Source organism: Salvelinus alpinus, chromosome 3, assembly GCF_045679555.1.
Source record: "Salvelinus alpinus chromosome 3, SLU_Salpinus.1, whole genome shotgun sequence".
Taxonomy (NCBI): domain Eukaryota; kingdom Metazoa; phylum Chordata; class Actinopteri; order Salmoniformes; family Salmonidae; genus Salvelinus; species Salvelinus alpinus.
This window is the reverse complement of record NC_092088.1, coordinates 104461540-104486686: the sequence shown is the minus strand read 5'-3', so window position 1 is coordinate 104486686 and position 25147 is coordinate 104461540. Positions and strand designations below refer to the sequence as shown.

The following is a 25147-nucleotide window of genomic DNA, read 5'->3' as shown; positions in this document are numbered from 1 at the left end:
AGGGGTAGGAGCTGGGGACCAGGGTTAGGGGCTGGGGACCAGGGGTAGGAGCTGGGGACCAGGGGTAGGGGCTGGGGACCAGGGGTAGGGGCTGGGGACCAGGGGTAGGGGCTGGGGACCAGGGTTAGGGGCTGGGGACCAGGGGTAGGGGCTGGGGACCAGGGGTAGGAGCTGGGGACCAGGGGTAGGGGCTGGGGACCAGGGGTAGGGGCTGGGGACCAGGGGTAGGAGCTGGGGACCAGGGGTAGGGGCTGGGGACCAGGGGTAGGAGCTGGGACCAGGGGTAGGGGCTGGGGGCCAGGGGTAGGAGCTGGGGACCAGGGGTAGGAGCTGGGACCAGGGGTAGGAGCTGGGGGCCAGGGGTAGGAGCTGGGGGCCAGGGGTAGGGGCTGGGGGCCAGGGGTAGGAGCTGGGGACCAGGGTTAGGGGCTGGGGACCAGGGGTAGGAGCTGGGACCAGGGGTAGGAGCTGGGACCAGGGGTAGGAGATGGGACCAGGGGTAGGAGCTGGGGACCAGGGGTAGGAGCTGGGACCAGGGGTAGGAGCTGGGGACCAGGGGTAGGAGCTGGGACCAGGGGTAGGAGCTGGGACCAGGGGTAGGGGCTGGGGACCAGGGGTAGGAGCTGGGGGCCAGGGGTAGGAGCTGGGGGCCAGGGTTAGGAGCTGGGACCAGGGGTACGAGCTGGGACCAGGGGTAGGGGCTGGGGACCAGGGGTAGGAGCTGGGGACCAGGGGTAGGAGCTGGGGGCCAGGGTTAGGAGCTGGGACCAGGGGTAGGAGCTGGGACCAGGGGTAGGGGCTGGGGACCAGGGGTAGGAGCTGGGGACCAGGGTTAGGAGCTGGGACCAGGGGTAGGAGCTGGGACCAGGGGTAGGGGCTGGGGACCAGGGGTAGGAGCTGGGGACCAGGGGTAGGAGATGGGACCAGGGGTAGGAGCTGGGACCAGGGGTAGGAGCTGGGACCAGGGGTAGGGGCTGGAACCAGGGGTAGGAGCTGGGACCAGGGGTAGGAGCTGGGGGCCAGGGTTAGGAGCTGGGACCAGGGGTAGGGGCTGGGACCAGGGGTAGGGGCTGGGGACCAGGGGTAGGAGCTGGGGACCAGGGGTATGAGATGGGACCAGGGGTAGGAGCTTGAACCAGGGGTAGGAGCTGGGACCAGGGGTAGGGGCTGGAACCAGGGGTAGGAGCTGGGAACAGGGGTAGGAGCTGGGAACAGGGGTGGGAGCTGGGGACCAGGGGTAGGAGCTAGAACCAGGGGTAGGAGCTGGGGACCAGGGGTAGGAGCTAGAACCAGGAGTAAGAGCTGGGGACCAGGGGTAGGAGCTAGAACCAGGGGTAGGAGCTGGGGACCAGGGGTAGGAGCTGGGACCAGGGGTAGGAGCTGGGGGCCAGGGGTAGGAGCTGGGGGCCAGGGGTAGGGGCTGGGGGCCAGGGGTAGGAGCTGGGGACCAGGGTTAGGGGCTGGGGACCAGGGGTAGGAGCTGGGACCAGGGGTAGGAGCTGGGACCAGGGGTAGGAGATGGGACCAGGGGTAGGAGCTGGGGACCAGGGGTAGGAGCTGGGACCAGGGTTAGGAGCTGGGACCAGGGGTACGAGCTGGGACCAGGGGTAGGGGGTGGGGACCAGGGGTAGGAGCTGGGGACCAGGGTTAGGAGCTGGGGGCCAGGGTTAGGAGCTGGGACCAGGGGTAGGAGCTGGGACCAGGGGTAGGGGCTGGGGACCAGGGGTAGGAGCTGGGGACCAGGGTTAGGAGCTGGGACCAGGGGTAGGAGCTGGGACCAGGGGTAGGGGCTGGGGACCAGGGGTAGGAGCTGGGGACCAGGGGTAGGAGATGGGACCAGGGGTAGGAGCTTGAACCAGGGGTAGGAGCTGGGACCAGGGGTAGGAGCTGGGGGCCAGGGTTAGGAGCTGGGACCAGGGGTAGGGGCTGGGACCAGGGGTAGGGGCTGGGGACCAGGGGTAGGAGCTGGGGACCAGGGGTAGGAGATGGGACCAGGGGTAGGAGCTTGAACCAGGGGTAGGAGCTGGGACCAGGGGTAGGGGCTGGAACCAGGGGTAGGAGCTGGGACCAGGGGTAGGAGCTGGGAACAGGGGTACGAGCTGGGAACAGGGGTGGGAGCTGGGGACCAGGGGTAGGAGCTAGAACCAGGGGTAGGAGCTGGGGACCAGGGGTAGGAGCTAGAACCAGGAGTAAGAGCTGGGGACCAGGGGTAGGAGCTAGAACCAGGGGTAGGAGCTGGGGACCATGGGTAGGAGCTGGGGACCAGGAGTAGGAGCTGAGACCAGGGGTAGGAGCTGGGACCAGGGGTAGGAGCTGGGAACAGGGGTAGAGGCTGGAACCAGGGGTAGGAGCTGGGAACAGGGGTAGAGGCTGGAACCAGGGGTAGGAGCTGGGACCAGGGGTAGAGGCTGGAACCAGGGGTAGGAGCTGGAACCAGGGGTAGGGGCTGGGACCAGGGGTAGGAGCTGGGGACCAGGGGTAGGAGCTGGGACCAGGGGTAGGAGCTGGAACCAGGGGTAGGAGCTGGAACCAGGGGTAGGAGCTGGGACCAGGAGTAGGAGCTGGGAGCTGGGACCAGGGTTAGGAGCTGGGACCAGGGGTAGGAGCTGGGACCAGGGGTAGGAGCTGGGACCAGGGGTAGAGGCTGGGACCAGGGGTAGGAGCTTGGAACAGGAGTAGGAGCTGGGAACAGGGGTAGGAGCTGGGGACCAGGGGTAGGAGCTGGGGACCAGGGGTAGGAGCTGGGACCAGGGGTAGGAGCTGGGACCAGGAGTAGGAGCTGGGAACAGGGTTAGGAGCTAGAACCAGGGGTAGGAGCTAGAACCAGGGGTAGGAGCTGGGACAAGGGGTAGGAGATAGAACCAGGGGTAGGAGCTGGGACCAGGGGTAGGAGCTGGGACCAGGGGTAGGAGCTGGGACCAGGAGTAGGCGCTGGGAACAGGGGTAGGAGCTGGGGCCAGGGGTAGGAGCTGGGGACCAGGGGTAGGAGCTGGAACCAGGGGTAGGAGCTGAGACCAGGGGTAGGAGCTGGGAACAGGGGTAGGGGCTGGGACCAGGGGTAGGAGCTGGGAACAGGGGTAGGAGCTGGGACCAGGGGTAGGAGCTGGGACCAGGGGTAGGAGCTGAGACCAGGGGTAGTGGGCTGGGACCAGGGGTAGGAGCTGGGACCAGGGGTAGGAGCTGGGACCAGGGGTAGGAGCTGGGGACCAGGGGTAGAGGCTGGGACCAGGGGTAGGAGCTGGGACCAGGAGTAGGAGCTGGGAACAGGGGTAGGAGCTGGGGACCAGGGGTAGGAGCTGGGGACCAGGGGTAGGAGCTGGGACAAGGGGTAGGGGCTGGGACCAGTGTAGGAGCTGGGACCAAGAGCTGGGACCAGGGGTAGGAGCTGGGACCAAGAGCTGGGACCAGGGGTAGGGGCTGGGACCAGGGGTAGGAGCTGGGACCAAGAGCTGGGACCAGGGGTAGGAGCTGGGACCAGGGGTAGGAGCTGGGAACAGGGGAAGGGGCTGGGACCAGGGGTAGGAGCAGGGAACAGGGGATAGGAGCTGGGACCAGGGGTAGGAGATGGGAACAGGGGAAGGGGCTGGGACCAGGGGTAGGAGCAGGGACCAGGGGTAGGAGCTGGGACCAGGGGTAGGAGCAGGGACCAGGGGTAGGAGCTGGGAACAGGGGTAGGAGCTGGGGACCAGGGGTAGGAGCTAGAACCAGGGGTAGGAGGTGGGACCAGGGGTAGGAGCTAGAACCAGGGGTAGGAGCTGGGGACCAGGGGTAGGAGCTGGGAACAGGGGAAGGGGCTGGGACCAGGGGTAGGAGCAGGGACCAGGGGTAGGAGCTGGGACCAGGGGTAGGAGCAGGGACCAGGGGTAGGAGCTGGGAACAGGGGTAGGAGCTGGGGACCAGGGGTAGGAGCTAGAACCAGGGGTAGGAGGTGGGACCAGGGGTAGGAGCTAGAACCAGGGGTAGGAGCTGGGGACCAGGGGTAGGGGCTGGGGACCAGGGGAAGGGGCTGGGACCAGGGGTAGGAGCTGGGGACCAGGGGTAGGAGCTGGGACCAGGGGTAGGAGCTGGGGACCAGGGGTAGGAGCTGGGGAACAGGGGTATTACACTATATTATGTGTCCCAAATGGCACCCTATTCCCTTTATAGTGCATAGGAATCTGGTCAAAAGTAGTGCACTATATAGGGAATAAGGAGTCATTTGGAACACATACAAATGTCCACACTGTTTTTAGAAGCACACTCTTCACAGCCTTCTTACCAAACAATGATATCCTATGTCTGACAAGAAGTCCCAGTTTGCAGAACAGACTGAAGAGAGGATGAAGAAAACGTAGGAGGAAAGAGGGGAAACAAAGACAGAGATAATCATGTGACGCAACTTGAAGAAGAAGAATAGTCTGCTTTATAAGAGTGATTGATGTCTGAATCACTCATATTTACACATCAACAGAGCTACAGTCCAGGGTTTCAAGCAACACTGTGTCAGGACCAGAGCTACAGTCCAGGGTGTCAAACACTGTGTCAGGACCAGAGCTACAGTCCAGGGTTTCAAACAACACTGTGTCAGGACCAGAGCTACAGTCCAGGGAGTCAAACAACACTGTGTCAGGACCAGAGCTACAGTCCAGAGTTTCAAGCAACACTGTGTCAGGACCAGAGCTACAGTCCAGGGTGTCAAACAACACTGTGTCAGGACCAGAGCTACAGTCCAGGGTTTCAAACAACACTGTGTCAGGACCAGAGCTACAGTCCAGGGTGTCAAACAACACTGTGTCAGGACCAGAGCTACAGTCCAGGGTTTCAAACAACACTGTGTCAGGACTAGAGCTACAGTCCAGGGTTTCAAACAACACTGTGTCAGGACCAGAGCTACAGTCCAGGGTGTCAAACAACACTGTGTCAGGACCAGAGCTACAGTCCAGAGTGTCAAACAACACTGTGTCAGGACCAGAGCTACAGTCCAGGGTTTCAAACAACACTGTGTCAGGACCAGAGCTACAGTCCAGGGTTTCAAACAACACTGTGTCAGGACCAGAGCTACAGTCCATAGTGTCAAACAACACTGTGTCAGGACCAGAGCTACAGTCCAGGGTTTCAAACAACACTGTGTCAGGACCAGAGCTACAGTCCAGGGTATCAAACAACACTGTGTCAGGACCAGAGCTACAGTCCAGGGTGACAAACAACACTGTGTCAGGACCAGAGCTACAGTCCAGGGTTTCAAACAACACTGTGTCAGGACTAGAGCTACAGTCCAGGGTGACAAACAACACTGTGTCAGGACCAGAGCTACAGTCAAGGGTTTCAAACAACACTGTGTCAGGACTAGAGCTACAGTCCAGGGTTTCAAACAACACTGTGTCAGGACTAGAGCTACAGTCCAGGATGTCAAACAACACTGTGTCAGGACTAGAGCTACAGTCCAGGGTGTCAAACAACACTGTGTCAGGACTAGAGCTACAGTCCAGGGTATCAAACAACACTGTGTCAGGACCAGAGCTACAGTCCAGGGTTTCAAACAACACTGTGTCAGGACTAGAGCTACAGTCCAGGGTTTCAAACAACACTGTGTCAGGATCAGAGCTACAGTCCAGGGTTTCAAACAACACTGTGTCAGGACCAGAGCTACAGTCCAGGGTTTCATACAACACTGTGTCAGGACCAGAGCTACAGTCCAGGGTTTCAAACAACACTGTGTCAGGATCAGAGCTACAGTCCAGGGTTTCAAACAACACTGTGTCAGGACCAGAGCTACAGTCCAGGGTTTCAAACAACACTGTGTCAGGACCAGAGCTACAGTCCAGGGTGTCAAACAACACTGTGTCAGGACTAGAGCTACAGTCCAGGGTTTCAAACAACACTGTGTCAGGACCAGAGCTACAGTCCAGGGTTTCAAACAACACTGTGGCAGGACTAGAGCTACAGTCCAGGGTTTCAAACAACACTGTGTCAGGATCAGAGCTACAGTCCAGGGTTTCAAACAACACTGTGTCAGGACCAGAGCTACAGTCCAGGGTTTCATACAACACTGTGTCAGGACCAGAGCTACAGTCCAGGGTTTCAAACAACACTGTGTCAGGATCAGAGCTACAGTCCAGGGTTTCAAACAACACTGTGTCAGGACCAGAGCTACAGTCCAGGGTTTCAAACAACACTGTGTCAGGACCAGAGCTACAGTCCAGAGTGTCAAACAACACTGTGTCAGGACTAGAGCTACAGACCAGGGTGTCAAACAACACTGTGCTCCTGGCACCCCAAAGGGGGAACGAGCTTCCCCCTGAAACTAAGACAGCAGAGTCCCTGCCTATCTTCTGAAAACATCTGAAACCCGACCTCTTCAAACATCTGAAACCCGACCTCTTCAAACATCTGAAACCCGACCTCTTCAAACATCTGAAACCAGACTTCTTCAAACATCTGAAACCCGACCTCTTCAAACATCTAAAACCCGACCTCTTCAAACATCTAAAACCCGACCTCTTCAAACATCTGAAACCCGACCTCTTCAAACATCTAAAACCCGACCTCTTCAAACATCTAAAACCCGACCTCTTCAAACATCTGAAACCCGACCTCTTCAAACATCTGAAACCCGACCTCTTCAAACATCTGAAACCCGACCTCTTCAAACATCTAAAACCCGACCTCTTCAAACATCTAAAACCCGACCTCTTCAAACATCTAAAACCCGACCTCTTCAAACATCTGAAACCCGACCTCTTCAAACATCTGAAACCCGACCTCTTCAAACATCTAAAACCCGACCTCTTCAAACATCTAAAACCCGACCTCTTCAAACATCTGAAACCAGACTTCTTCAAACATCTGAAACCCGACCTCTTCAAAGAGTACGTTAAACAATCCCACAGCACCATTCCATTCCATGTATTAATATTCTCATTGTACTACAGAGACTGAAGCAATGTATTGGACATGCGAATCTAAGTATAATCCCTCACCTTGTCACCATCTCCTTCTCCTTATTGGAGGCGTGGCCCCCGCTGCTGATTGGTCGGATGGCCGTGGACAGGAAGTAGAGTCGGTGATTCTTGAAGTACTGGTCGACCAATGGCAGGACCACCTAAGGGAGCCCAGCGTTCCGTTAGTCTCACGGGTCAGAAATAGTTCCTCAGGCGAAGGTAAAAGACTCTAGCTTCTCAGAGAGACTAAGGTTATCTCCTGTCCTATAACCAATGAGTCTGTGTTGCTAGCTAGCTCCTCTCATGATTGGACCTTGTTGTTGCATGGGTGTTGTCCTGGGTGTTGTCCTGGCCTGGGTGTTATTGTACAAGGCCCTGCTACTTGTCACTATTGAGTCGATGGTAAACACAGCTTTTCTCTGAGCTCATTTCAACCTGTCACACAGTAGCCTGGCTAGTGCCTGCATCAGACCTAGAATCAGACTTGGTCTGTGGTTATAATATGGGATGTGTTCCAAATGGTACCCTATTCCCTATGGGCCCTGGTCTAAAGTAGTGTTCTATATAGGGAATAGGGAGCCAGGATGTGTCTCATCACATCAAATGATAGAAAATCTGGATTAAATGATGTTTCACTATTCAAGTAGACCCACAGAACACTGAGCTCCAACAGTAGTCCTACAGAACACTGAGCTCCAACAGTAGTCCTACAGAACACTGAGCTCCAACAGTAGACCTATAGAACACTAGGCTCCAACAGTAGACCTGTTTGTGTGTTTGGTTGTTGTAGGACATGGTGAGCTCCAACAGTAGACCTGTTTGTGTGTTTGGTTGTTGTAGGACATGGTGGAGAAAAGCAGGCCAGAGTCAGTCTCACCTTTCCAAAAAACTTCATCTGCTGCTCGTGAGGAACGCTCTCTCCTTTCGGTGGTGTCCCAACGTCTTACAGAGGGGAGGGGGACATCAGAACAGGAACAGAGTCAAAGATTTAGTGGAATAATAGACAGTAGTATTGTTGATGTTTAAATTTAAGTAATATTCATTTAAGTAGCAGAGAATGGCTTAATCCCCAATGGCATCCTATTCCCTATGTAGTGCACTACTTTTGACCAGAGCCCTATGGCATCCTATTCCCTGTGTAGTGCACTACTTTTGACCAGAGCCCTATGGCATCCTATTCCCTGTGTAGTGCACTACTTTTGACCAGAGCCCTATGGCATCCTATTCCCTGTGTAGTGCACTACTTTTGACCAGAGCCCTATGGCATCCTATTCCCTATGTAGTGCACTACTTTTGACCAGAGCCCTATGGCACCCTATTCCCTGTGTAGTGCACTACTTTTGACCAGAGCCCTATGGCATCCTATTCCCTATGTAGTGCACTACTTTTGACCAGAGCTCTATGGCATCCTATTCCCTATGTAGTGCACTACTTTTGACCAGAGCTCTATGGCATCCTATTCCCTATGTAGTGCACTACTTTTGACCAGAGCCCTATGGCATCCTATTCCCTATGTAGTGCACTACTTTTGACCAGAACCCTATGGCATCCTATTCCCTATGTAGTGCACTACTTTTAACCAGAGCTCTATGACAATAGGGTGCCGTTGAGGACGTAACCAAAGTGTTATCCTCACCAGACTCCAGCATGTGTTCGTGGGCCCCGTCTACATAAGTGATGAGCTGCTGCAGGAAGGTGTAGGCAAAACGCTTCTCTATGGAGGGAGTATCCAGCTCCTGCTCTTTCATGGCCCTGTAGAGATAAACCAGCCAGTCAGCCAGCCAGCCAGTCAGCCAGTCAGACAATCAGTCAGCCAGCCAGCCAGACAATCAGTCAGCCAGCCAGCCAGCCAGTCAGACAATCAGTCAACCAGTCAGCTTACATACTGATAGACAGACAGACAGTTGGTCAGTCAGATAATCAGTTTACAACCAGTCAGTCAGTCAGATAATCAGTTTACAGACAGGCAGTCAGTCAGATAATCAGTTTACAGACAGGCAGTCAGTCAGTCAGATAATCAGTTTACAGTCAGTCAGTCAGATAATCAGTTTACAGACAGGCAGTCAGTCAGTCAGTCAGTCAGATAATCAGATAACAACCAGTCAGTCAGTCAGATAATCAGTTTACAGGCAGTCAGTCAGTCAGATAATCAGTTTACAGACAGGCAGTCAGTCAGATAATCAGTTTACAGACAGGCAGTCAGTCAGTCAGATAATCAGTTTACAGACAGGCAGTCAGTCAGTCAGATAATCAGTTTACAGACAGGCAGTCAGTCAGATAATCAGTTTACAGACAGTCAGTCAGTCAGTCAGTCAGATAATCAGTTTACAGACAGTCAGTCAGTCAGTCAGTCAGATAATCAGTTTACAGACAGGCAGTCAGTCAGATAATCAGTTTACAGACAGGCAGTCAGTCAGTCAGATAATCAGTTTACAGTCAGTCAGTCAGATAATCAGTTTACAGACAGGCAGTCAGTCAGTCAGTCAGTCAGATAATCAGATAACAACCAGTCAGTCAGTCAGATAATCAGTTTACAGGCAGTCAGTCAGTCAGATAATCAGTTTACAGACAGGCAGTCAGTCAGCTAATCAGTTTACAGACAGGCAGTCAGTCAGTCAGATAATCAGTTTACAGACAGGCAGTCAGTCAGTCAGATAATCAGTTTACAGACAGGCAGTCAGTCAGATAATCAGTTTACAGACAGTCAGTCAGTCAGTCAGTCAGATAATCAGTTTACAGACAGTCAGTCAGTCAGTCAGATAATCAGTTTACAGACAGGCAGTCAGTCAGTCAGTCAGATAATCAGTTAACAACCAGTCAGTCAATCAGTCAGATAATCAGTTAACAACCAGTCAGTCAATCAGTCAGTCAGACAATCAGTTAACAACCAGTCAGTCAATCAGTCAGTCAGACAGTGTAACCATCCTCACCTGGATACAGTGTAGCCATTTATCTGAAAGAACTTGAGAATGTCTTGTGCTTTTCCTCTGTCTTTGTATTTCTCTCTGGCGGTGAGCGTGTCATAGGGCACCAGTAAGGGATGGTTCCCTCCTCCTGGAACAAGATCAGAGGAAACACTGAGACAGAGAAACACATCTTTGATGTTTGAAAAATAGTGGGGACATCGACCGTTGCAGCGTCAGTGAATGAGAGGACGTCACACAGTGTCACAGTGACACCTGCTGGTTGTTAACTGAACTGAAATCAAACAAGCAGTTAGGAAATCAAGTGCAAAGCAAGACTACAGGTGTACTACTATAGGACGTCATAGAAGCAGGAGTGACTGTTTGGAGAGTCCTCGTCCTTGTGTGAAGGTGATGGCCTTCCTCATGCTGTGAGCCCAGCCATCACAGTATAGATGTGGGCCCAGCCATCACAGTATAGCTGTGGGCCCTGCCAACACAGTATAGCTGTGGGCCCTGCCAACACAGTATAGATGTGGGCCCTGCCAACACAGTATAGCTGTGGGCCCTGCCAACACAGTATAGCTGTGGTCCCAGCCATCACAGTATAGCTGTGGTCCCATCCAACACAGTATAGCTGTCTATCTGAGGGCTTCTAGTTGGATGTCTAGCAGCTATCTAAGGTCTTCTAGTTGGATGTCTAGCAGCTATCTAAGGTCTTCTAGTTGGATGTCTAACAGCTATCTGAGGTCTTCTAGTTGGATGTCTAACAGCTATCTGAGGTCTTCTAGTTGGATGTCTAACAGCTATCTAAGGTCTTCTAGTTGGATGTCTAGCAGCTATCTGAGGTCTTCTAGTTGGATGTCTAACAGCTATCTGAGGTCTTCTAGTTGGATGTCTAACAGCTATCTAAGGTCTTCTAGTTGGATGTCTAACAGCTATCTAAGGTCTTCTAGTTGGATGTCTAGCAGCTATCTGAGGTCTTCTAGTTGGATGTCTAACAGCTATCTAAGGTCTTCTAGTTGGATGTCTAGCAGCTATCTGAGGTCTTCTAGTTGGATGTCTAACAGCTATCTAAGGTCTTCTAGTTGGATGTCTAGCAGCTATCTGAGGTCTTCTAGTTGGATGTCTAACAGCTATCTGAGGTCTTCTAGTTGGATGTCTAACAGCTATCTGAGGTCTTCTAGTTGGATGTCTAACAGCTATCTAAGGTCTTCTAGTTGGATGTCTAGCAGCTATCTGAGGTCTTCTAGTTGGATGTCTAGCAGCTATCTGAGGTCTTCTAGTTGGATGTCTAGCAGCTATCTAAGGTCTTCTAGTTGGATGTCTAACAGCTATCTAAGGTCTTCTAGTTGGATGTCTAACAGCTATCTAAGGTCTTCTAGTTGGATGTCTAACAGCTATCTAAGGTCTTCTAGTTGGATGTCTAGCAGCTATCTGAGGTCTTCTAGTTGGATGTCTAACAGCTATCTAAGGTCTTCTAGTTGGATGTCTAGCAGCTATCTAAGGTCTTCTAGTTGGATGTCTAGCAGCTATCTGAGGTCTTCTAGTTGGATGTCTAACAGCTATCTAAGGTCTCTTCTAGTTGGATGTCTAGCAGCTATCTGAGGTCTTCTAGTTGGATGTCTAGTATCTATCTAAGGTCTTCTAGTTGGATGTCTAACAGCTATCTGAGGTCTTCTAGTTGGATGTCTAGCAGCTATCTGAGGTCTTCTAGTTGGATGTCTAGCAGCTATCTGAGGTCTTCTAGTTGGATGTCTAGCAGCTATCTAAGGTCTTCTAGTTGGATGTCTAGCAGCTATCTAAGGTCTTCTAGTTGGATGTCTAGCTGCTATCTGAGGTCTTCTAGTTGGATGTCTAGCAGCTATCTGAGGTCTTCTAGTTGGATGTCTAGCAGCTATCTGAGGTCTTCTAGTTGGATGTCTAGCAGCTATCTGAGGTCTTCTAGTTGGATGTCTAACAGCTATCTAAGGTCTTCTAGTTGGATGTCTAGCAGCTATCTAAGGTCTTCTAGTTGGATGTCTAGCAGCTATCTGAGGTCTTCTAGTTGGATGTCTAACAGCTATCTAAGGTCTTCTAGTTGGATGTCTAGCAGCTATCTAAGGTCTTCTAGTTGGATGTCTAGCAGCTATCTGAGGTCTTCTAGTTGGATGTCTAACAGCTATCTGAGGTCTTCTAGTTGGATGTCTAGCAGCTATCTAAGGTCTCTTCTAGTTGGATGTCTAGCAGCTATCTGAGGTCTTCTAGTTGGATGTCTAACAGCTATCTAAGGTCTTCTAGTTGGATGTCTAGCAGCTATCTAAGGTCTTCTAGTTGGATGTCTAGCAGCTATCTGAGGTCTTCTAGTTGGATGTCTAACAGCTATCTAAGGTCTTCTAGTTGGATGTCTAGCAGCTATCTAAGGTCTTCTAGTTGGATGTCTAGCAGCTATCTGAGGTCTTCTAGTTGGATGTCTAACAGCTATCTGAGGTCTTCTAGTTGGATGTCTAGCAGCTATCTAAGGTCTCTTCTAGTTGGATGTCTAGCAGCTATCTGAGGTCTTCTAGTTGGATGTCTAGCAGCTATCTAAGGTCTTCTAGTTGGATGTCTAGTATCTATCTAAGGTCTTCTAGTTGGATGTCTAACAGCTATCTGAGGTCTTCTAGTTGGATGTCTAGCAGCTATCTGAGGTCTTCTAGTTGGATGTCTAACAGCTATCTAAGGTCTTCTAGTTGGATGTCTAGCAGCTATCTAAGGTCTTCTAGTTGGATGTCTAACAGCTATCTGAGGTCTTCTAGTTGGATGTCTAGCAGCTATCTGAGGTCTTCTAGTTGGATGTCTAGCAGCTATCTAAGGTCTTCTAGTTGGATGTCTAACAGCTATCTGAGGTCTTCTAGTTGGATGTCTAGCAGCTATCTGAGGTCTCTTCTAGTTGGATGTCTAGCAGCTATCTGAGGTCTCTAGTTGGATGTCTAACAGCTATCTAAGGTCTTCTAGTTGGATGTCTAGCAGCTATCTGAGGTCTTCTAGTTGGATGTCTAGCAGCTATCTGAGGTCTTCTAGTTGGATGTCTAACAGCTATCTAAGGTCTTCTAGTTGGATGTCTAGCAGCTATCTAAGGTCTTCTAGTTGGATGTCTAGCAGCTATCTGAGGTCTTCTAGTTGGATGTCTAACAGCTATCTAAGGTCTTCTAGTTGGATGTCTAGCAGCTATCTAAGGTCTTCTAGTTGGATGTCTAGCAGCTATCTGAGGTCTTCTAGTTGGATGTCTAACAGCTATCTGAGGTCTTCTAGTTGGATGTCTAGCAGCTATCTAAGGTCTCTTCTAGTTGGATGTCTAGCAGCTATCTGAGGTCTTCTAGTTGGATGTCTAACAGCTATCTAAGGTCTTCTAGTTGGATGTCTAGCAGCTATCTAAGGTCTTCTAGTTGGATGTCTAGCAGCTATCTGAGGTCTTCTAGTTGGATGTCTAACAGCTATCTAAGGTCTTCTAGTTGGATGTCTAGCAGCTATCTAAGGTCTTCTAGTTGGATGTCTAGCAGCTATCTGAGGTCTTCTAGTTGGATGTCTAACAGCTATCTGAGGTCTTCTAGTTGGATGTCTAGCAGCTATCTAAGGTCTCTTCTAGTTGGATGTCTAGCAGCTATCTGAGGTCTTCTAGTTGGATGTCTAGCAGCTATCTAAGGTCTTCTAGTTGGATGTCTAGTATCTATCTAAGGTCTTCTAGTTGGATGTCTAACAGCTATCTGAGGTCTTCTAGTTGGATGTCTAGCAGCTATCTGAGGTCTTCTAGTTGGATGTCTAACAGCTATCTAAGGTCTTCTAGTTGGATGTCTAGCAGCTATCTAAGGTCTTCTAGTTGGATGTCTAACAGCTATCTGAGGTCTTCTAGTTGGATGTCTAGCAGCTATCTGAGGTCTTCTAGTTGGATGTCTAGCAGCTATCTAAGGTCTTCTAGTTGGATGTCTAACAGCTATCTGAGGTCTTCTAGTTGGATGTCTAGCAGCTATCTGAGGTCTCTTCTAGTTGGATGTCTAGCAGCTATCTGAGGTCTCTAGTTGGATGTCTAACAGCTATCTAAGGTCTTCTAGTTGGATGTCTAACAGCTATCTGAGGTCTTCTAGTTGGATGTCTAACAGCTATCTAAGGTCTTCTAGTTGGATGTCTAGCAGCTATCTAAGGTCTTCTAGTTGGATGTCTAGCAGCTATCTGAGGTCTTCTAGTTGGATGTCTAGCAGCTATCTGAGGTCTTCTAGTTGGATGTCTAACAGCTATCTAAGGTCTTCTAGTTGGATGTCTAGCAGCTATCTGAGGTCTTCTAGTTGGATGTCTAACAGCTATCTGAGGTCTTCTAGTTGGATGTCTAGCAGCTATCTGAGGTCTTCTAGTTGGATGTCTAGCAGCTATCTGAGGTCTTCTAGTTGGATGTCTAGCAGCTATCTGAGGTCTTCTAGTTGGATGTCTAACAGCTATCTGAGGTCTCTAGTTGGATGTCTAACAGCTATCTGAGGTCTTCTAGTTGGATGTCTAACAGCTATCTGAGGTCTTCTAGTTGGATGTCTAGCAGCTATCTGAGGTCTTCTAGTTGGATGTCTAGCAGCTATCTGAGGTCTTCTAGTTGGATGTCTAGCAGCTATCTGAGGTCTTCTAGTTGGATGTCTAACAGCTATCTAAGGTCTTCTAGTTGGATGTCTAGCAGCTATCTGAGGTCTTCTAGTTGGATGTCTAGCAGCTATCTAAGGTCTTCTAGTTGGATGTCTAACAGCTATCTAAGGTCTTCTAGTTGGATGTCTAACAGCTATCTAAGGTCTTCTAGTTGGATGTCTAACAGCTATCTGAGGTCTTCTAGTTGGATGTCTAGCAGCTATCTAAGGTCTTCTAGTTGGATGTCTAGCAGCTATCTGAGGTCTTCTAGTTGGATGTCTAACAGCTATCTAAGGTCTTCTAGTTGGATGTCTAACAGCTATCTAAGGTCTTCTAGTTGGATGTCTAGCAGCTATCTGAGGTCTTCTAGTTGGATGTCTAACAGCTATCTGAGGTCTTCTAGTTGGATGTCTAACAGCTATCTAAGGTCTCTTCTAGTTGAATGTCTAACAGCTATCTAATGTCTCTTCTAGTTGGATGTCTAGCAGCTATCTGAGGTCTTCTAGTTGGATGTCTAGCAGCTATCTAAGGTCTTCTAGTTGGATGTCTAGCAGCAGCGTGAGCTACAGTTGGACGTCATGTTACCTTCATCAGTAAAGAGTACTGTTCTACCTATTAAACGCAGGAGACAGAGAGAGATACAGAGAGGCACAGAAACAGAACAGGAAAGCAGTTACTAACTCAAGACCAGGAACAGCTGGTTACTTTGTGTTGGAAGCTAACAGACCAGAGATAAGTCTGTCCTGCTGTACGCACCTTTGGCTTCTAGTTCAAGCTTCTTCTTCTTCGCCCAAATATTATGATAGTTCTCTGCAAGCAGTTCTGCCATAGACTGAAAACAATGGACATAAGAAACATTCAAGTTAATAATTAGATTGGTGCTTACTTTGTCATAACCATTAAACACACATCTTGTGTTGCAAGTAACACAGAACTTATAGCATGTCACTCAGAGTATGTGTAGCGTGTCACTCAGAGTATGTGTAGCGTGTCACTCAGAGTATGTGTAGCGTGTCACTCAGAGTATGTGTAGCGTGTTACTCAGTATGTGTAGCGTGTCACATGTCACTCAGAGTATGTTTAGCATGTCACTCAGAGTATGTTTAGCATGTCACTCAGCGTATGTGTAGTGTGTCACACGGTACTCAGAGTATGTGTAGCATGTCATTCAGAGTATATGTAGCGTGTCACTCAGACTATGTTTAGCATGTCACTCAGACTATGTTTAGCATGTCACTCAGAGTACGTGTAATGTGTCACTCAGAGTATGTGTAGCGTGTCACTCAGAGTATGTGTAGCGTGTCACTCAGAGTATGTGTATGGTGTCACTCAGAGTATGTGTAGCGTGTCACATGTCACTCAGAGTATGTTTAGCGTGTCACATGTCACTCAGAGTATGTGTAGCGTGTCACTCAGAGTACGTGTAGCGTGTCACTCAGAGTACATGTAGCGTGTCACTCAGAGTACGTGTAGCGTGTCACTCAGAGTACGTGTAGCGTGTCACTCAGAGTACGTGTAGCGTGTCACTCAGAGTATGTGTAGCGTGTCACTCAGAATATGTGTACCGTGTCACTCAGAGTATGTATAGCGTGTCACTCACGTGCAGGTCCCGGGACAGTGTCACATTGCTCATGTCGATGGGTCTGGGGCTGAAACCTGGAGCTCCTTCGACCGAGTGTTGCTGGACAGAACACAGAGGGAGAGACAGCACTGTTAGCTACCTGACATGTCCTGTAGTCTCAGGACTGTTAGCTACCTGACATGTCCTGTAGTCTCAGGACTGTTAGCTACCTGACATGTCCTGTAGTCTCAGGACTGTTAGCTACCTGACATGTCCTGTAGTCTCAGGACTGTTAGCTACCTGACATGTCCTGTAGTCTCAGGACTGTTTGCTACTTGACATGTCCTGTAGTCTCAGGACTGTTTGCTACCTGACATGTCCTGTAGTCTCAGGACTGTTATCTACTTGACATGTCCTGTAGTCTCAGGACTGTTAGCTACTTGACATGTCCTGTAGTCTCAGGACTGTTAGCTACTTGACAGGTCCTGTAGTCTCAGGACTGTTAGCTACTTGACATGTCCTGTAGTCTCAGGACTGTTAGCTACCTGACATGTCCTGTAGTCTCAGGACTGTTAGCTACCTGACATGTCCTGTAGTCTCAGGACTGTTATCTAACTGACATGTCCTGTAGTCTCAGGACTGTTATCTACCTGACATGTCCTGTAGTCTCAGGACTGTTAGCTACCTGACATGTCCTGTAGTCTCAGGACTGTTAGCTACCTGACATGTCCTGTAGTCTCAGGACTGTTAGCTACCTGACATGTCCTGTAGTCTCAGGACTGTTAGTTACTTGATATGTCCTGTAGTCTCAGGACTGTTAGTTACCTGACATGTCCTGTAGTCTCAGGACTGTTAGCTACCTGACATGTCCTGTAGTCTCAGGACTGTTAGCTACCTGACATGTCCTGTAGTCTCAGGACTGTTAGCTACTTGACATGTCCTGTAGTCTCAGGACTGTTAGCTACCTGACATGTCCTGTAGTCTCAGGACTGTTAGCTACCTGACATGTCCTGTAGTCTCAGGACTGTTAACTACCTGACATGTCCTGTAGTCTCAGGACTGTTAGCTAGCTGACATGTCCTGTAGTCTCAGGACTGTTAGCTACTTGACATGTCCTGTAGTCTCAGGACTGTTAGCTACCTGACATGTCCTGTAGTCTCAGGACTGTTAGCTACCTGACATGTCCTGTAGTCTCAGGACTGTTAGCTACCTGACATGTCCTGTAGTCTCAGGACTGTTAGCTACCTGACATGTCCTGTAGTCTCAGGACTGTTAGCTACCTGACATGTCCTGTAGTCTCAGGACTGTTAGCTACCTGACATGTCCTGTAGTCTCAGGACTGTTAGCTACCTGACATGTCCTGTAGTCTCAGGACTGTTAGCTACCTGACATGTCCTGTAGTCTCAGGACTGTTAGCTACTTGACATGTCCTGTAGTCTCAGGACTGTTAGCTACCTGACATGTCCTGTAGTCTCAGGACTGTTAGCTACTTGACATGTCCTGTAGTCTCAGGACTGTTAGCTACTTGACATGTCCTGTAGTCTCAGGACTGTTAGCTACCTGACATGTCTTGTAGTCTCAGGACTGTTAATTACTTGACATGTCCTGTAGTCTCAGGACTGTTAACTACCTGACATGTCCTGTAGTCTCAGGACTGTTAGCTACCTGACATGTCCTGTAGTCTCAGGACTGTTAGCTACTTGACATGTCCTGTAGTCTCAGGACTGTTAGCTACCTGACATGTCCTATAGTCTCAGGACTGTTAGCTACCTGACATGTCTTGTAGTCTCAGGACTGTTAGCTACCTGACATGTCCTGTAGTCTCAGGACTGTTAGCTACAGGACATGTCCTGTAGTCTCAGGACTGTTAGCTACTGGACATGTCCTGTAGTCTCAGGACTGTTAGCTACTTGACATGTCCTGTAGTCTCAGGACTGTTAGCTACCTGACATGTCCTGTAGTCTCAGGACTGTTAGCTACCTGACATGTCCTGTAGTCTCAGGACTGTTAGCTACCTGACATGTCCTGTAGTCTCAGGACTGTTAGCTACTTGACATGTCCTATAGTCTCAGGACTGTTAGTTACCTGACATGTCATGTAGTCTCAGGACTGTTAGCTAACTGACATGTCCTGTAGTCTCAGGACTGTTAGCTACCTGACATGTCCTGTAGTCTCAGGACTGTTAACTACCTGACATGTCCTGTAGTCTCAGGACTGTTAACTACTTGACATGTCCTGTAGTCTCAGGACTGTTAGCTACCTGAAATGTCCTGTAGTCTCAGGACTGTTAGCTACATGACATGTCCTGTAGTCTCAGGACTGTTAGCTACCTGACATGTCCTGTAGTCTCAGGACTGTTAGCTACCTGACATGTCCTGTAGTCTCAGGACTGTTAGCTACTTGACATGTCCTGTAGTCTCAGGACTGTTAGCTACTTGACATGTCCTGTAGTCTCAGGACTGTTAGCTACCTGACATGTCCTGTAGTCTCAGGACTGTTAGCTACCCGACATGTCCTGTAGTCTCAGGACTGTTAGCTACAGGACATGTCCTGTAGTCTCAGGACTGTTAGCTACCTGACATGTCCTGTAGTCTCAGGACTGTTAGCTACCTGACATGTCCTGTAGTCTCAGGACTGTTAGCTACCTGACATGTCCTGTAGTCTCAGGACTGTTAGCTACCTGACATGTCCTGTAGTCTCAGGACTGTTATCTACTTGACATGTCCTGTAGTCTCAGGACTGTTAGCTACCTGACATGTCCTGTAGTCTCAGGACTGTTAACTACCTGACATGTCCTGTAGTCTCAGGACTGTTAACTACTTGACATGTCCTGTAGTCTCAGGACTGTTAGCTACCTGAAATGTCCTGTAGTCTCAGGACTGTTAGCTACAGGACATGTCCTGTAGTCTCAGGACTGTTAGCTACTGGACATGTCCTGTAGTCTCAGGACTGTTAGCTACTTGACATGTCCTGTAGTCTCAGGACTGTTAGCTACCTGACATGTCCTGTAGTCTCAGGACTGTTAGCTACCTGACATGTCCTGTAGTCTCAGGACTGTTAGCTACCTGACATGTCCTGTAGTCTCAGGACTGTTAGCTACTTGACATGTCCTATAGTCTCAGGACTGTTAGTTACCTGACATGTCTTGTAGTCTCAGGACTGTTAGCTACCTGACATGTCCTGTAGTCTCAGGACTGTTAGCTACAGGACATGTCCTGTAGTCTCAGGACTGTTAGCTAACTGACATGTCCTGTAGTCTCAGGACTGTTAGCTACCTGACATGTCCTGTAGTCTCAGGACTGTTAGCTACCTGACATGTCCTGTAGTCTCAGGACTGTTATCTACTTGACAGGTCCTGTAGTCTCAGGACTGTTAGCTACCTGACATGTCCTGTAGTCTCAGGACTGTTATCTACTTGACAGGTCCTGTAGTCTCAGGACTGTTAGCTACCTGACATGTCCTGTAGTCTCAGGACTGTTAGCTACTTGACATGTCCTGTAGTCTCAGGACTGTTAACTACCTGACATGTCCTGTAGTCTCAGGACTGTTAACTACTTGACATGTCCTGTAGTCTCAGGACTGTTAGCTACCTGACATGTCCTGTAGTCTCAGGACTGTTAGCTACCTGACATGTCCTGTAGTCTCAGGACTGTTAGCTACCTGACATGTCCTGTAGTCTCAGGACTGTTAGCTACCTGACATGTCCTGTAGTCTCAGGACTGTTAGCTACTTGACATGTCCTGTAGTCTCAGGACTGTTAGCTACCTGACATGTCCTGTAGTCTCAGGACTGTTAGCTACCTGATATGTCCTGTAGTCTCAGGACTGTTAGTTACCTGACATGTCCTGTAGTCTCAGGACTGTTAGCTACCTGACATGTCCTGTAGTCTCAGGACTGTTAGCTACCTGACATGTCCTGTAGTCTCAGGACTGTTAGCTACCTGAAATGTCCTGTAGTCTCAGGACTGTTAGCTACATGACATGTCCTGTAGTCTCAGGACTGTTAGCTACATGACATGTCCTGTAGTCTCAGGACTGTTAGCTACCTGACATGTCCTGTAGTCTCAGGACTGTTAGCTACCTGACATGTCCTGTAGTCTCAGGACTGTTAGCTACCTGACATGTCCTGTAGTCTCAGGACTGTTAGCTACCTGAAATGTCCTGTAGTCTCAGGACTGTTAGCTACATGACATGTCCTGTAGTCTCAGGACTGTTAGCTACCTGACATGTCCTGTAGTCTCAGGACTGTTAGCTACCTGACATGTCCTGTAGTCTCAGGACTGTTAGCTACCTGACATGTCCTGTAGTCTCAGGACTGTTAGCTACCTGAAATGTCCTGTAGTCTCAGGACTGTTAGCTACATGACATGTCCTGTAGTCTCAGGACTGTTAGCTACCTGACATGTCCTGTAGTCTCAGGACTGTTAGCTACCTGACATGTCCTGTAGTCTCAGGACTGTTAGCTACTTGACATGTCCTGTAGTCTCAGGACTGTTAGCTACCTGACATGTCCTGTAGTCTCAGGACTGTTAGCTACTTGACATGTCCTGTAGTCTCAGGACTGTTAGCTACCTGACATGTCCTGTAGTCTCAGGACTGTTAGCTACCCGACATGTCCTGTAGTCTCAGGACTGTTAGCTACAGGACATGTCCTGTAGTCTCAGGACTGTTAGCTACCTGACATGTCCTATAGTCTCAGGACTGTTAGCTACCTGACATACTGTATATTCCGCTATGCTGAACAGTCGGTGTCTACTGTTGGGAATGTCCCTACTGAAGTGTGTGAATCAGAGAGGAGATTGGACGACCATGTAAAGGCAATACTAGGTGCAGTATAATACAATAGAATGGATGGAGCAGCAGGAAGTGTGTCATTTAACAGTCAGTACTGTACGTTGTTACTGTAAAGGCTGTGACTGTCTCCTACCTGGCTGATCTGAGAGATCCTACGTCCTCTGTTGTGTAGGCTGGCTGGGTCTCCCTCCCTGGTCCTTTCTATACTCCAGCACCACACCATCATCGTCTTCAGAGACTCCTTGATAGGCCAGCGGTAAACCTCTTTATCCTAGAGGGACACAGAGGAGAGACTCAGAGACTCCTTGATAGGCCAGCGGTAAACCTCTTTATCCTAGAGGGACACAGAGGAGAGACTCAGAGACTCCTTGATAGGCCGGCGGTAAACCTCTTTATCCTAGAGGGACACAGAGGAGAGACTCAGAGATTCTTTGATAGGCCAGCGGTAAACCTCTTTATCCTAGAGAGACACAGAGGAGAGACTCAGAGACTCCTTGATAGGCCGGCGGTAAACCTCTTTATCCTAGAGAGACACAGAGGAGAGACTCAGAGACTCCTTGATAGGCCGGCGGTAAACCTCTTTATCCTAGAGGGACACAGAGGAGAGACTCAGAGACTTGACCTTGTTGTTGATGAACTGTGTCTGACCTGGTTGTTGTTGAACTGAGTCTGACCTGGTTGTTGATGAACTGTGTCTGGCCTGGTTGTTGATGAACTGTGTCTGACCTGCTGTTGTTGACCTGTGTCTACCTGGTTGTTGTTGAACTATGTCTGACCTGGTTGTTGATGAACTGAGTCTGACCTGGTTGTTGTTGAACTGTGTCTGGCCTGGTTGTTGATGAACTGAGTCTGACCTGGTTGTTGAGGAACTGAGTCTGACCTGGTTGTTGTTGAACTGTGTCTGGCCTGGTTGTTGATGAACTGAGTCTGACCTGGTTGTTGTTGAACTGTGTCTGGCCTGGTTGTTGATGAACTGAGTCTGACCTGGTTGTTGTTGAACTGTGTCTGGCCTGGTTGTTGATGAACTGAGTCTGACCTGGTTGTTGTTGAACTGTGTCTGGCCTGGTTGTTGATGAACTGAGTCTGACCTGGTTGTTGAGGAACTGAGTCTGACCTGGTTGTTGAGGAACTGAGTCTGACCTGGTTGTTGTTGAACTGTGTCTGACCTGGTTGTTGTTGAACTGTGTCTGGCCTGGTTGTTGATGAACTGAGTCTGACCTGGTTGTTGTTGAACTGTGTCTGGCCTGGTTGTTGATGAACTGTGTCTGACCTGGTTGTTGAGGAACTGAGTCTGACCTGGTTGTTGATGAACTGAGTCTGACCTGGTTGTTGATGAACTGAGTCTGACCTGGTTGTTGATGAACTGTGTCTGACCTGGTTGTTGAACTGTGTCTGACCTGGTTGTTGATGAACTGTGTCTGACCTGGTTGTTGATGAACTGTGTCTGACCTGGTTGTTGATGAACCGTGTCTGGCCTGGTTGTTGATGAACTGAGTCTGACCTGGTTGTTGTTGAACTGTGTCTGACCTGGTTGTTGATGAACTGTGTCTGGCCTGGTTGTTGATGAACTGTGTCTGACCTGGTTGCTGACTAACTAATGATACAACCCAGTCTAGTGTTCCAGTAAGGTCTTACCTTCTCTGACAGCCCTTTATAGGGCTTGAGGAGAGGGTGGACTTTAGAGACCTCACAGACCTTGTCCCCGTGAACCCAGCCGTTGGAAAACTGAGACAGACGAGAGAGACACATAGGAGAGAGAGAGACATGATCAATTAATGAATCAATCAATGACTGAATCAATGACTGAATCAATGAATCAATGGCTTAATCAATGAATCAATGGCTGAATCAATGAATCAATGGCTGAATCAATGACTGAATGGCCGAATCAATGAATCAATGGCTGAATCAATGAATCAATGACTGAATCAATGAATCAATGGCTGAATCAATGAATCAATGACTGAATCAATGAATCAATGGCTGAATCAATGAATCAATGACTGAATCAATGAATCAACGGCTGAATCAATGAATCAATGGCTGAATCAATGACTGAATCAATGAATCAATGGCTGAATCAATGAATCAATGACTGAATCAATGAATCAATGACTGAATCAATGAATCAATGACTGAATCGATGAATCAATTAATCAATCCATCAAGGAGCTAGAGACAACCCCTCACCTTGTCCATGGACCAGTTGTCATGGGAATGCTCAGCATATTTATTAACAAAGTAATCCAGTTTCTCCGGGACGTTCACACTGGTCACAGCAGGAACACAAAAGATGTACAACAAGCATCACTGTTAAAACACCCCATCAGAAAGAAGAGAATATCACGATGTATTCAGACTGAATCAACTGAATCAACTGAATCAACTGAATCACTGTTAACGCCCGATCAGAAAGAAGAGAATATCACGATGTATTCAGACTGAATCAACTGAATCAACTGAATCACTGTTAACGCCCGATCAGAAAGAAGAGAATATCACGATGTATTCAGACTGAATCAACTGAATCACTGTTAACGCCCCATCAGAAAGAAGAGAATATCTCGATGTATTCAGACTGAATCAACTGAATCAACTGAATCACTGTTAACTCCCCATCAGAAAGAAGAGAATATCTCGATGTATTCAGACTGAATCAACTGAATCACTGTTAACGCCCCATCAGAAAGAAGAGAATATCACGATGTATTCAGACTGAATCAACTGAATCAACTGAATCACTGTTAACGCCCGATCAGAAAGAAGAGAATCTCTCGATGTATTAAGACTGAATCAACTGAATCAACTGAATCACTGTTAACGCCCGATCAGAAAGAAGAGAATATATTGATGTATTCAGACTGAATCAACTGAATCAACTGAATCAACTGAATCACTGTGTCTTACTTGCTGGTGTCTGCAGGCTGTGGGTTGAAGTTTCCCTCCGCGTCCATAGAGGACTGCTTCTCCATCACGGCCACGTAGTTACTCTCCATGTAGTCAGGTGGAAGTGCCCCGGCCACGGCACTCAGACACGGCAGAGCCAGCTTAAACAGCTCCTGATCATACCTCTGGAGAGAGAGAGGAGACCGCTACATATGAGAGCTAGCTTAAACAGCTCCTGATCATACCTCTGGAGAGAGAGAGGAGACCGCTACATATGAGAGCTAGCTTAAACAGCTCCTGATCATACCTCTGGAGAGAGAGGAGACCGCTACATATGAGAGCTAGCTTAAACAGCTCCTGATCATACCTCTGGAGAGAGAGAGGAGACCGCTACATATGAGAGCTAGCTTAAACAGCTCCTGATCATACCTCTGGAGAGGGAGAGGAGACCGCTACATATGAGAGCTAGCTTAAACAGCTCCTGATCATACCTCTGGAGAGAGAGAGGAGACCGCTACATATGAGAGCTAGCTTAAACAGCTCCTGATCATACCTCTGGAGAGAGAGGAGACCGCTACATATGAGAGCTAGCTTAAACAGCTCCTGATCATACCTCTGGAGAGAGAGAGGAGACCGCTACATATGAGAGCCAGCTTAAACAGCTCCTGATCATACCTCTGGAGAGGGAGAGGAGACCGCTACATATGAGAGCTAGCTTAAACAGCTCCTGATCATACCTCTGGAGAGAGAGGAGAACGCTACATATGAGAGCTAGCTTAAACAGCTCCTGATCATACCTCTGGAGAGAGAGGAGACCGCTACATATGAGAGCTAGCTTAAACAGCTCCTGATCATACCTCTGGAGAGAGAGGAGACCGCTACATATGAGAGCTAGCTTAAACAGCTCCTGATCATACCTCTGGAGAGAGAGAGGAGACCGCTACATATGAGAGCTAGCTTAAACAGCTCCTGATCATACCTCTGGAGAGAGAGAGGAGACCGCTACATATGAGAGCTAGCTTAAACAGCTCCTGATCATACCTCTGGAGAGAGAGGAGACCGCTACATATGAGAGCTAGCTTAAACAGCTCCTGATCATACCTCTGGAGAGAGAGAGGAGACCGCTACATATGAGAGCTAGCTTAAACAGCTCCTGATCATACCTCTGGAGAGGGAGAGGAGACCGCTACATATGAGAGCTAGCTTAAACAGCTCCTGATCATACCTCTGGAGAGAGAGAGGAGACCGCTACATATGAGAGCTAGCTTAAACAGCTCCTGATCATACCTCTGGAGAGAGAGGAGACCGCTACATATGAGAGCTAGCTTAAACAGCTCCTGATCATACCTCTGGAGAGAGAGAGGAGACCGCTACATATGAGAGCCAGCTTAAACAGCTCCTGATCATACCTCTGGAGAGGGAGAGGAGACCGCTACATATGAGAGCTAGCTTAAACAGTTCC

The 25147-nt window shown here is 49.2% G+C and overlaps 1 protein-coding gene across 1 annotated transcript in view; it reads right to left on the bottom strand.

Annotated features, from left to right (window-relative positions):
- Positions 1-25147, bottom strand: part of LOC139569896 (ryanodine receptor 2-like) — a gene marked incomplete at its 5' end in the record, with an annotated part of 288568 nt that overhangs the window by 17001 nt on the left and 246420 nt on the right. Inside the window, 11 exons of the mRNA XM_071391220.1 lie at positions 4259-4308; positions 6960-7081; positions 7798-7862; positions 8557-8672; positions 9851-9974; positions 15203-15278; positions 16047-16127; positions 20933-21070; positions 22435-22524; positions 22990-23068; positions 23707-23870. Coding sequence (XP_071247321.1) covers positions 4259-4308; positions 6960-7081; positions 7798-7862; positions 8557-8672; positions 9851-9974; positions 15203-15278; positions 16047-16127; positions 20933-21070; positions 22435-22524; positions 22990-23068; positions 23707-23870 — 1105 coding nt within the window. The remainder of the gene's footprint in view (positions 1-4258; positions 4309-6959; positions 7082-7797; positions 7863-8556; positions 8673-9850; positions 9975-15202; positions 15279-16046; positions 16128-20932; positions 21071-22434; positions 22525-22989; positions 23069-23706; positions 23871-25147) is intronic.